Source organism: Solea senegalensis, linkage group LG3 (genome assembly GCF_019176455.1).
Source record: "Solea senegalensis isolate Sse05_10M linkage group LG3, IFAPA_SoseM_1, whole genome shotgun sequence".
Classification (NCBI taxonomy): Eukaryota; Metazoa; Chordata; class Actinopteri; order Pleuronectiformes; family Soleidae; genus Solea; species Solea senegalensis.
In genome coordinates, this window is record NC_058023.1 from 25309996 (window position 1) to 25323461 (window position 13466).

At 38.8% G+C, this 13466-nt stretch overlaps 1 protein-coding gene across 1 annotated transcript in view; it reads left to right on the plus strand.

The window, feature by feature from the left end:
- LOC122766660 (copine-8) overlaps positions 1 to 13466 on the plus strand; it is a 76144-nt gene that overhangs the window by 25360 nt on the left and 37318 nt on the right. The window contains exons 4-6 of the mRNA XM_044021699.1: positions 1170 to 1273; positions 5459 to 5498; positions 9964 to 10040. Of these exons, the coding sequence (XP_043877634.1) occupies positions 1170 to 1273; positions 5459 to 5498; positions 9964 to 10040 (221 nt within the window). The remainder of the gene's footprint in view (positions 1 to 1169; positions 1274 to 5458; positions 5499 to 9963; positions 10041 to 13466) is intronic.

Here is a 13466-nt window from a genome sequence, read left to right on the forward strand (position 1 = left end):
CATACTGCTCAGTTGTCCCCCATGGCTTCACCTCTCACAATGCCTCATCAACAAACAAAGAAAGGATATTTGTCTTAAAGATGTGACAGTTATATGATGTAAACGGCTCAGGAGTGGCTATAGGTACAGATATAGAGTCAGAATAGTTGCATGAAGTGGCTGCACATTAAATGTCGCTTTGCCTGTCCCACTTTACATGGCTGACTTGACTTAAGGCAGTAGTTGCTTAAAATCACAACTTCACACCTAAAGTCACCTGAGTAGTAGCTGATTTGGACATTCCTATTTATAATTATTTAGTTTACATATATATTTATATGTAATATATAATAATGGATACAATGCATAATGTACAATTCATGAAGGCTGAACAAAAACACTGGGATTTACTCCCTGAAAACCATTGTTGTCGAGATTGTTTTTTCTGGATCAACGGCAGCATTCCAGCATTCCCAAGACAAGCGATGACGCTAACATGGCTAAAATAATCAGATTACAGTTAATGTTCGTTTGCGTTGTGGAATTTGACTGATGTAAGGCTTAAATACTTTTTGTTGATGACATTTGATATTATACATCCTAATGAAGCTGAGCAAATATGTAATATTTAATATTTATATTTATTCAAATAAGATAAAAAGGTGATCATTTTCTAAATTTTTAAACTGATCCATTCTGGGCTGACTATGACAAGAAACCCCTTTACAGCCAATCACTGCAACTTCTGTCCAAGTGCACATATTTTTGTGCTGCTGTGTGATTCACAGTAAGGAATATTCATGAATGAGGGGGCAAATCTTTCAGCCGCAATTATTCCCAGTTATTCATAGTTCTGAGTAGCCCATCATCTGCATGCATTATTAACATGCAGAGTTAAATGCCAAACTGGGACGTACCTGACCCCCATTGACTTGATACTTCAGCTGCTCTGCATTTATTATTTTGAAGCTGGATATATAATCATCTGTATGTAAACGAGTGTAAATCACATCACAGATCGAGGCTTTTAAAATTCACCTGTAAATGAATGTGATGACTTTGAAACACTTATCTAGCATAGATGGAACTTGATATAGATGTTACATATTATGCCAGGTATGGAATGGACAAAATCACTGTTTCTCTTTAAATGTTTTCTTATTTCCATTTTTTCTTATTTCTCTGTGTAGTTTGGGAGAACAGAGGTGATTGACAACACATTAAACCCAGACTTTGTGCGAAAATTCATTTTGGACTACTTCTTTGAAGAGCGACAGAACCTACGATTTGACTTGTAAGTCATATGTACACCTGTGTGTGTGTGTGTGTGTGTGTGCCATTGCAATATTAATATTTGCTGAGACTGGAACTCGCTCTGGCTCAAGACTTTGTAAAGGTCGAATGGCGTTTGAGGAGACAGAGTTGATCTTACATTTACTCAGTGTTTGAGGCCTCCTTAAGGAACTTTACCATTATTAATTCCAAAATATGAGTTAGCTTTTCTGAAAAACTGAAGAATGTCATACAGTAAATGTAAAAGTCAAACAATGTAAATGCAATACGGTCATTATTAAAGTTCATAATTGTTTAGTTGTTAAGCTTAAAATGTGTAGCTTTTGTTTGTTTGCTTCAAAGTAGGCAGTATATTTGTCACAAGCATGTCCTTCATTTTTCTTTTTTTAAAAAAAAACCAAACAAACCTTTATTGTGAAACTTAAGAGTCTTGGCGATCTGTTAGAGTACGGAGGAGTATTTAGGGAATTGAAAAGTATGCTTTCATGGTTTATAAAGGCAAACCCAACATAAAACATTGCAGATGGTCCACAGCAGGAGACAGACACATGTGAGACGCAGCAAATCTGCACTGCACACAGTGTGAAACCAGCTTAAGTATTTGACATTGGCACTACCAGGCAGTTTTTGAGTGAGATGTCTTCATTTGTTTCTATGCTCTAGCATCTCCATTATAACTTTAAAAGCAATATTGGTAGAGTTCCAGTATATTTTTTTACTGCCGATATGTGCGACTGGCAGTTCATCTAATTCATCTAATGGCTCTCTCTAAATGAGTCATTAAGTTAAAACCAACTGGATGTACAGATCCAAGTTTTATTGCAACTATCATAGTTCAGACCTTCTTGTACTGTACTGCATATACACATGGTATAAGGCTTATTACTATTTTTTCATGCATTATTTTGGCACTAGACTGCCTGTACGTGACAATATTCTCATTTTCATAGGAAAAACATAGTATTGTAGTCATGTGTCAGGAAATAAGTAGACAGCCTTGTGTCTAATGTGAGCATAGATGTACGTGTTTGAGTTTGTCATCTCTACAGAGAAGTGTGGCTCACATGGACATGCAAGACCTTGTTTGTGCATTGCCAAGACTTAGTGAGGCATTGGTGACAGTGTTGTGGGTTTGTTGCTGTGTGGTGACCATTAACAACTACTTGAGTGTTTTTTCGACCATATAATCTTGTCAGCAGTGTCACATTTCATTGCAGTGGACTCTTTATGGGCGCGTGTTTGTGTGTGTGTATATGTGTAAACCTGTCTACAGAGCACACATACAATGCATCTATACATCCATACTATGGCGCTTTTCATTCACAAAAATCACTTCGATGACTGTAATGTAATCTTTGTCTATTCTATTCTAACATGCCTAAAACATGTGACCATTCAGGTAAAGTGGGCATCCACAGGAAAGTCTGCTTAAGTTGTATGCTTAATTTAATTAGAGTGGTGAAGTAACACCGAAACTAAAAGTAAGTGTTTTAATGCTGATAGTTCAGTCGCAATAATAGTCAATCACAAGGTCTCAGTTTTTGCCCATGTGTAAAGCTCCAGATGGCATGTGACTCTGTTTGTCATGCATGACCATGGTGGCAGGAGGCTTATGACGTATTTCCACTGGCTCTACTCGCCTCGTCTTGCCACGCCACGGCACAGTTTAAGTAGCGTTTCCACCAGTTAGACCAGTTAAAACTACTTATTTATCCTAATAACGTGGGTTAATCTCCAACAACTACCAGTGAAATCTCTATATTTAACAGAGGAGTCTGGTGTATCGTGATCGTGAGTGGCATCACAGACCCTGCCGCTGTAGTCTGCGGAGAAGTTGTTTGTACCCCGGAGATGTCTGACTGAAATCAAGCCGAACAGTGCCGAACTGTAGATAAGTTAAAACTACTTAACAATCCTAAAAACGTGGGTTAATCTCCAACAATTAACAGGAGTCTGGTGTAAAGTCACTAGTCACCCGTTTTTGTGTGGGGTGGAGTGGCTCAGTGGTTAAGACCCTACCTTGTGTACCAAAGACATCATGGGCGCAAGTTCGATTCCACCCCTGGCTAATTGTACTTGATTCCATTGTAAGTCGCTTTGGATAAAAGCGTCTGCTAAGATGCAACCTGTGCCGTGCCAAAGCGAGGCGAGTAGATCCGGTGGAATTACGCCATTATACACTGCACCAGTCTCAAGCCATTTGACTTCACTGTGCACTTTAAATCTACAGAGATCTAGAAATATGTCCAGCCTGTCCTCCAACTCAAACCACTAATAGTTAGCCTCCAAATATGACCCATATTTTTAACTCAAGTGCAAGTGAGGTTAGGGTTAGGGCTCACGGAAGGAGTGAGGTTAGGGTTAGGGTTAAAAAAAAAAATCTGGCTAGGCAGTAACTTACAAACAATGACATTAACACATAATACAACTGACTTACCTTGGTTACATGCATATTAAATCTGTTAAGTGTTGAATTCTGTACCTGAAATGGAGGGGTATATAAAAGGGGTATATAAAATATAATAAAAGTATAGCCGTGCTGTGACATTGCCATACCTAGGACATGTGTGTTATGTTTGTCTTCAATCTGTCAAACTTCATTAAAGACTGATGAGTGGTCCTTTTTGAGTCCATACCCTCTCATTTGTCAAGGCAGCTGAATAATATATTTGGCCGCATGCCTCCATGTACGATTTCTGTCTTTTGAGTGGCTTTCCTGAATCACACTGAGCATCCGAGCAACAAAACAGCCCAGTGGCTGCCACATGCCTCATTCATTGTGTCTATGAAGACTTTTGCTCCGCTTTAGAGAATGCTCACATGTGCATGTGAGTTTTGTACATGTGTCTTCGTGGCCTAAGCTTCCAGTTCATCTCATGTGTAAGACCTAATGCAGAGGGAAGCACAGTTTGATGGAAGATTAAAGACTGCTTCCTCCCTAAGGCCCATGAAGATGAGTCTTACGTGAGGAAAAAGTACCAGCACATGCTCGAAAAAGCTGCAGTGTTTACTCAGGATATGAATTATAAAACTGCACCTTGTTTCACTGACCTCCTTGCAAATCCACAGTATGTCACAATTACTTAATTTCAAAGTAGCTTGGGGTTTTACAGTATCTAATATATATTAATCTCATAGACAGATAGTTTATGGTCTTGATCACTCAATTGAACTCCTCCTCCCATCCATCCATCCATCCATCCATCCATCCAGGTCGCCAGGCCATCACTGGGTTCTTCAATTGTCAATTGAGTAAATTATGTTCCCATTTAGAAGAAAAGAAATGACAAAGCATGGCACATATGAGTGGACAACAGTGTGACAGCTAGTATTGGAGCCTGGTTGCAGGTCTGTGAATTTCCAGTTTCAAAAATTGACATGGTGCTGGTGAAATTGTGAATGTCGTGACTTCACAATGGGAGTTCATATTGCATAAGGATCATAGTAAAGCTCTTGGGTCTTGAATGAAAAGTTAATTGGATGATGGAGTTCATATTTATAACCCAAATGTGCTGCGTATACATTGGCAGAGGCAAACTGGGTGCACATAATTCACAATGTACCAGAGTTTGCCCTAAATTTCTTCCAAAAGCAAATGGCAATACATTTGTAGTGGTGAGTGAAATGACCTGAGCTGTGAAATGACCTGAAATTGCTGAGTGAATGACTTTTCTGATTGCTTGTCATTTTGTAGAGTAGCCTCTACGTTGAAGGGCCATTTTTGGACTTCTTTTTTCTCTGCAAGTATTGCCGGTCTACAAGGCCTTCAGGTGTAATAGAGGAATAGGAAGTGTGAGTAGTTTTCAAACACACATCAAATAATAGCTCAAGTGCCCACTAGAACTTACACTAATGAGCAGAGATGAAAATCCAAAGGAGGGACAGTTATTTATATATTTACTTAAGAACACACAATGATTTTCAGTTTCTGTTTATCTCGCTCCCACAATGATACGTGTGACTGCCAATTAGTCCATTTAGTGTCATTTTAATGGAGGATACCTGTGAGCCTGTGATGTTAGGAAGTGAACCAGCCTCTGGTGAGACCATCGCTAACAAGCTGCTTGGCCCCATTACTGATTTACCCTGTCTTTTATCCCTGTTGTGTTGCTGGCTGAGCTGCCGTCATCCACCGTTGCTTTCAAACGCTCTGACTCTCTCACTCTCTGCCTTTTTTTTCCTGTAGGTATGATGTTGACTCCAAGAGTGCCAACCTGTCAAAACACGTGAGTACCAAAAAGTGTTGTCATTAGGTGTGTGTAGACTGAGGCATGTGTGTTTACATTTCGTTATGTGCTGTGTGTCCGCATGATTACTGTCCTCATCATTACCTCCCATTAGCCTCATTTTAGCCACATAACAGTAATCTGGCTATTCCGTTGAGTGTGTTTATCATCCACTGTAAGAACACATTCCTGGAATGGCCTGTAATTCATTTAGAAACTGAATAAACACTGATTTCTTTTATTACATTGAGGATAGCAGTGATTAGCGCAACCGTAATTAGAACCAACAGTGAAATAGCGTCGTCTTTTCCGGCAAAAATAATTGCTGTCCTGCCTACTGCGCTGTGATAATTGTAGTTCAAAGAGGAAGAAGTAGCTTGTACTCTTGCATAGACTCTCCTTGACTTTGTTTTAGAGCAAAAAATGCTGGGTTTTTTCCCGGTTTACGGTCAATCAGTCCTTTTAACCGCTTAGCTCTTGTGTGGTTGAGTTGAATATCGGTTTTTGAAACATTTGAATGGGTACTTCATCAGCATAAGAACTTAACCATTTTTCACGTCTCCATTTTATCACATGCAGGATCATTAGTATATAATTTAAAGAAATAGTGACACATTTGTTGTTCACAGTCTTTTATGTCTGTGTGCTCAGTATGAGTGAGTTTAAGTTAGTGTCTTACACTAATACCGGAGGAATGAGGAAACAGCTAATCTGGTTTTGTCAAAGTAGCAAAAGCAATTAACATGTCATCTATCTCTCTCTTGTAATACTGGAATGTCAAAACAACAACTGTAGCTTGACTTTACTGTGCATGGAAACTTAACGTCCAATTTTATTCGTCAGAACTGCTTCCATTGCACTTGAAATGCAATATTTTAGATTTTCAGTAATAATAGCAGGCTAATAGAAACCCATCAAGACATGAGGTTATCGAGAGAATTGTCACAACGTAACGGGTCAGTCGAAAAATGTGTTTACAGAGCTCAGACAAAATGACTGTATTTATACTGCTGTGATGTTTAATTCCCACGGTAATACATACATATCACTGAAGTACTTTTGCTCTTTTGAACTAGAGGGTTTCTCTTTTTTTCCAGTCGTGTCTGAGGACGTTTAATATAATTCGTAGAGATTATCCTAAGGCAGATCCAGTCATATTTTACTGGATTGATATTGTCTGTAACACCAAGAATTATACAAATTGTCATAGGTTATTCATCATCAGCAATGCAGGGGACAGCTTGTCATTTTTAACTGGAACTAATTAATGATAATTCTGTTTGCCCCAGAGACCTTGATGAACAAGAATTGTTCAATAAAGAACGTTAGTTTTATTTTATTTAGTTTTAATATAGACAATAAATGGATACATCATATTCCTCGTGTGCATCCCGTATCTGTTTTCCTTGTCTTGTTCCTGTCACTTTTGCATTGTGTCATATTTCTCCTGTCATACTCTTGTTCTTTCACTTTCCCTTCACCTCCCCTTTTCTCATTTCTCTCCCTCCCCCATCTTTCATCCCCTTTGCCTCACCCTTTTAAAATCAATAATCTCATACAAGAGGAGACAGGCATGTTGGTTTGGAGGCAGTGCACTATCTAAGCAGCTTCCGTGCAGGACTCAGGAGGGAAAGCCCAAGACCCAATCCATTAGATGGTGTTTTAGCATTGGAGCTCGAGGCTCCAGGCACATCTGGGAACTGGGTGAGAACGAGTGTAGAATATAGAGGGAGAAACATGGAGAGAATGTGGAAGAGGTAAAACAGAAGAAGTCAGGCTGATCAGAGAAGTGCAGATGTATATTTGGAATATTATTGTATCGTATCTGCTTTTATAAAGCGTTTGTCTTTTGTAACTACAAATTGTCTGTTGTTCCAAAATCTATTGCTAATGCTTTATAGGTGAATGATAAACCAAAAATAAGAATGACTTTGGGGGTGTCAGGTTGTGTTGCTGTTAAAAAATAAGTAATATGCAGTCAAGATCACAAGTATTTGGACTGTTAAATATTTTTCTTTCCTCTGAGCTTCACTACATTCAGTTTTTAATTAGTGGCTTAGCGTGAAGAAATGACTGAAATACAAAAGTTAAAGCTGGTGTTGCTGAGTAAAAGAATTTGAGATTAGGTTAGTGAGTAAACAGCCATAATCCTAATGTTTGCTATGTAATATAGCAAAAACCTGCATACACCCTACGCAGCCCCTAAAGGGACATGAGCAAAAACAAATTGATCGAAGACTTGACTGTCTCATTCGTTTTGTCTGCATACCAAAAGGGAAGTCAGTGCAAGACACCGTTTGACACATGTGATTCGTTCAGGATAGATTTATCAGTCACAATATATTTATTGTGCTTAATAGTAGATTTCTTTTAAACTTACTGTAAGGCAAGAAATTCTCAACATACTTTGTAGCATATGCAGCATAACAAGCTTCAGGTATCACTTGGATGCTAGTAATATTTTCCATTTAAATTACCGCCACCAAAGGCCTGACTAGTAAGCTGACACTGTTGTCCAGACTGTCCGACCTGTTGTCAACAGGCACAGTGTGACACTGGTTGCAAATGGAAACAAAATAAAACTGTCGACATGTACAGTAGCTAGTTTTTTAAAAATTCTTCTACTATTGCAGCTCACTTCTGCCGACATTCCCACACTGCACACATGAGATGATTTGTCTGTTGAGACAACAACATTGCGCTTTTAAAGTGAGCCAGCTGCAAACAGGTTGGAGATGATTGCTTCCTGCCCCCCACCTGCCCCCTGTGCTGCTGTATAGAGCCTGGCAGCCAATGTCACAGTGCAAAACGGCGTTACATTATGTAAAAAAACGCTTTAGTCAGAAATATGGACCCCTAAGAGATCCTGAAGAAAGAGTAAACTCTTGACACCAACCATAAGGAGTTAGATAATTACAAACAGAATCAGAATTTATTGCCAAGGAGTTACACCACTTATACACAAGAAGCATTTGTTTTGAATTAGGTGCAGAAAACAAGATTAAAAATATGTGAAAGATGATCAGGGGAAGATCGAGCCCTAGACGAATCACTGACACAAATACTCAGGTCACGTCTGATAGTTTTGCTTGACAGAGCCCATTGTTTCTGCTCACACCGACCAAATAGTAGCACCATCAACAGCAAAAATCAACAAAAGTTGTGCCCATATAATGTTTTTCTACTTCTCCAGTTCAAGTTCTCTCTATTTACCAAGGTCAAGGACTGCAGCACAGGAAATCCATCTCTCCCACAGAAATCTCAGCCTTTTTTAGCATAAAAAGTCTATGACACCATATAACGTGACATTCGCAGCTACTGACAATTTTAGCTTGAATTGTTACGGCAGAACCAGAGCCATTGTTACCTGGGCTTGCTTTTTTTATGGGGGTGAAATTACCGTAATGGACCTACATCCACAACATCGACAGTAGATTTTTCACAGCAAATCTGGCCCATGCTGTGATATATTTAGCCATTAGTTGCACACAGCCAATGTTCCAATGGACCTCATGCTGGCAACAGCTGCAGTTGCTAGGAGATAAAGTGAGTTCACGGCACAGCCCCTTCATCAGAGAAAGGGGCCAATATCATGACTTTTTCTATTATTTTTTAAAGAAAAACTATTTCTAATGTGATTTCAGCACCCACCATGGTCAAAACAATCCAGTTTAGGGCAAAGTCTTGTGACGCTGTGTGTGCGTCAGCGTCAAGATGGACAAGCAAGACAGGCAGCCAAGAAGTGGACCAGATAGATGGATATAAAGACAGAATAATAGAGGAGCCTAATCAACAGAGCAAAGAGAATCCATTATGGTAGTGCTGCTTGGAGGTGCTCAAAATAGACATTAAAGACGGAGTATAATATGAAGAATGTGCCCAACAGTGTGCCCCCCGGTGAAAGAGGGATGAAGACAACACGTTTCTATAATAGCCTCAAAATGTTAGCTACTTTTTCATACTTTGTATTTTGAAGGCTTATAATTTACTCGAGATAAACAGATTACCAATTCTGTTTTTGCTCACAGACAATTGTTTCTCAAAAACAATGTTAATTTTTTGTATGAGCTTATCTCCATCTTACTGCCTTACTGTCAGTATCAGCTGGTTTTTATACATATATATATATATTTTTATGTGATGGCAGTTTAATTTACCAGGAACGTGGCAAGGGAGCAGACCGGGGCAGGTGTGAGGGCTGAAGAGAGCAAAGCTCAATCGGCTTTCCAGGATTATCTGTCAATGGGGAATGCAGAGGTGTTTGACAAGGGTTTAGGTCTGCAGGGCTGCACTCCATAGAGATCAGGGAGGAAGGCAATTTTCTGGCTTCATGGCTGTGGGCATTTTTATCTCCCTTTTTGTTTTATTGTTTGAATTTCATTTGTTTAGTTGGTGTGTTGTCCCTCGTCTCGCAAAAAGTTGATTTTTATAAACTCGTCTCGCTTCTTTGTCATTGTCTGTACAGGATTTTCTGGGCCAGGCCCACTGTACTCTCGGAGAGGTGGTTGGATCTTTGGGCAGTCGCTTGGAAAAAGCTCTAGGGTGAGTATGTGATCTGTCGCTGCCAGTATTGCAACGATTATCTGTGTGATTGGTGTGTCGCCACAAATGAAACTAAATGACTGTCTAGGTTATTTATCCTACAGGAGTAAAGAACCCACACATTTAATTTGGGACTTAACGGTGTGTAAATACTAATTACTGCAAGTTTGCTTCAGCATTTGTTTCACAAAGATTGTTCTGTTTGTCATGGGCCCCGTCATTTATTAAGACTGTCTCCCATTTGGGTTAGAAAAATGGTCACTGAGGTAAGCAGACTATATATATATATATATATATATATATATAGACTATGTTTTTTTTCACAATTTGATTACATCACAATACCTGGGTGCCAATTTTATTTGTATTTTGATTCTGCAAGTATTACGATTTGATAGTGTTCATAATTGCGATTGTCTTTTCCTCCTTAGACCAAAATTCAATGACACATTCCTTGACACAATAACCCAAGAGTCATATTTCTTTTAAAGTTTTTAGATTTACTTTTCCTTTTACTACTTTTATTTAACTGCGACACTCAGCTGTCCCTGCTAATTATACAATTCATGTAATCAGGCCAAGTAGAAAATAAAGTGCTTCTTTTATAGCTTTGACTACACAATTCAGTTCACTGGCTGAGCTTGTGCTGTACGAAAATAAAATAAAATGCTGGGCCAAAATAAATAAAATGCACACTCCTCCAAATATCTCACCCCTACGAAATATCAACCAGAAGTGCGTGGTGTTTCTACAATTTGGTTTCTCTAAATCTTAAAATAAAACACAAGTTAATGATTAGGATTCTTTTTTCACTGAATAGACCATTTCTTTGTTTTCATGCCAGACCTTTATGCCAAGCTAATTACCTACAGTATAGTATGCAACTACAGATTATGAGAGTGGTATCTATTTATTGTTTTCATGTAATCCTTCTATTCAAAGAAAATTTACTCTACAAGTATGTTTTGTTTTTTTATTTTTTCTCTGTAAATCACCTGTGAGGCTGGTACTGACAAGGGTACTTGCTAAGCAGCTGTGTGAAAGTCAGCATAGCCAAGAGAAAGAAAACAATGAAATCCTGTGAGTTTCACTCCTGTGGATGAAAACGCTGGGAAGACTTCAGGCAGCCAGCTGTGAGATGTGTTTGCATTTACTCAGTAATGAATACCTGCTGCTTGGTAATTGGAGTGACTGGAGCAGTATCAAGGGTGCATCTCTGAATTCTGTTTCTAGGGAAACTAAACCCAGGAATAGTCCGCACCTATAGTACCTGTTGCTGATGAGCATATTGTATATATACTGTATGTCTTACTTATATATATATATACATACACATCTGCAGCAACACATAGGTATTTTGATACCTGTCGCTGTTTGTATGTGTGTATACACATGTTTCCTCACATGTATGTCCACAGAGGTGTGAGTGTAATTACACTCGTATATCTTTTGATTGTTGTACCATCTGTCAGCTTTTACAAGTTAAAGGTTAACAACAGATACACTAAAACTTGTGAGACGATGCTGTATGCAGTGACTTAAATGTGATTAGAAAATGTATTTATACAACATTATAGGCAACATGTTAAATTATTGGAATACTGACTCCACTGATAACAAAGGTGCAGACTATATATATAAATATATATATATGTGTTTGCAAAAAAAGAAACGTTTTCAGTGCTGTGTCAAATCTGGCAACCACGCTCATAAAGTTTTTTGAAATGGGATTTTAGTAGCTGTTTTAAATGCTTAAGATCACCAACTACACTCACTACATTATATCAATTTTCACTGCATCCTCATCTTTATAACCTCAATAATTCATCAGTCAATAGTATAGTTTTAATTCATTTTCATCCCTGCGAGCAAAGGAGTTCAGTTCTGTATCACATTTATTATAGCAGCACATGAGGGTAAGTTCTGTTAGAGTTTTGATATTATATAATGTTTTAAATCGGACTGAATGGGGCATCAATCCCCACAATCATGAGAGGATCATCATTCCACTCCACTGATTAAGACAAACCTATGCTGCTTTGCTCTCTCTCCCTCCCGGTCTCCCTCACTCCCTCTCTCGCTAATTTACATATGCTGATGTGCAAGTGAGCGTGCTTTATAAGAGTCATTACTTTGATAAATGACAGGCACAGGATCATTTGTCACTTCCATCTACACAAAGTTCATGTGCACACATGCACACTTCTAAACACACATCATTCTAACACATCATTATTCAGTATTAAGTATTTTTTACAACATTTATTTTTTTTTGTGCTTGGTTATTAAATGGAGATTTTGGATTGCTTGAGCCTGGAGTGTCATTATAAACATTGGTCATGTTTCCATGAATGCACTTTTTTGATCCCAGCCTTAATTATTAGTTTACTCTCAGTATGTTTACATGCACAGTTTCGGACAACTTCAGTCAGAGTCAGAGTATAAAGGCAATACACGATTTATTGGCCGTGTATGTCTGACTCCACCTCCGTAGGTGGTGCTGTATCTAAGTTAGTGCACATTGAATCAGCTTCCTGTTGACCTTTATGTCACAGAGAAACAAACCGAATGGATGGTGAGATGGATCGTAAGCACAAATCTGGTCTGTTTGTCAGTCCAAAAGTGGATCTCTCGTCATTGTTTTTCTGGGAACAATACTGCAGTTCAATGTGTTTACATGAGAAAACCAAATGATTGCCTTAGTTTGACTAAAATCTGACTTTTGTATTTAAGTTTGTTTGCTTTAGTTTTTATACCTCTTTTACACCGAAATGAGTGGGAATAAGTGGGTTTTTAAAGTTTTTTTTAGACTTTCACTTCAGTCAGCTTTCACACTCAGCAGTGGCTGCTTGAACGGTGCACATCCAAACTTCATGTTGCCAAAACAAATATGTAGAAGATGAAATTAGCACATCCACCCAGGTGTGTGTTGACATGACTGCTGATATGAGCATGAGCCAATTAAAGACCCACATCTGCTAAAGAGCTACATGAGCAACATTTGCCATTGTCATGCTGATTGTAGTGGCAGGTTTCCAAGTGAGTGAGAGGTGCACCTACTTATCTGTGCACCATAAACAGCTACAGCTAAGTGCAAAACAATGATGTGTTCTCTGAGAGCACTGCTCAAGAAACCCATCCCTCCTCTCCACCTGCACGTACGCACGCACACTCATGATGACGTTAATGTACAACCCACCACAGAGTTTTAGGGCCCAGGCACTGACTGGTGCAGACTCAAGGGTCCTATTGTATCCATCCTGATTTGGCATCGTCATCATCTGACTCCTTCTGCATTGATTAATTTCTCTCTAGCACCACGCAATGGCCATTGTGGTTGCTCCACACCCCGACATGCATGGTGGGGAGCGAGGACATGTATTATATATTTTTATTAAACAGCAGGCTGATTATGGATTGCAGATG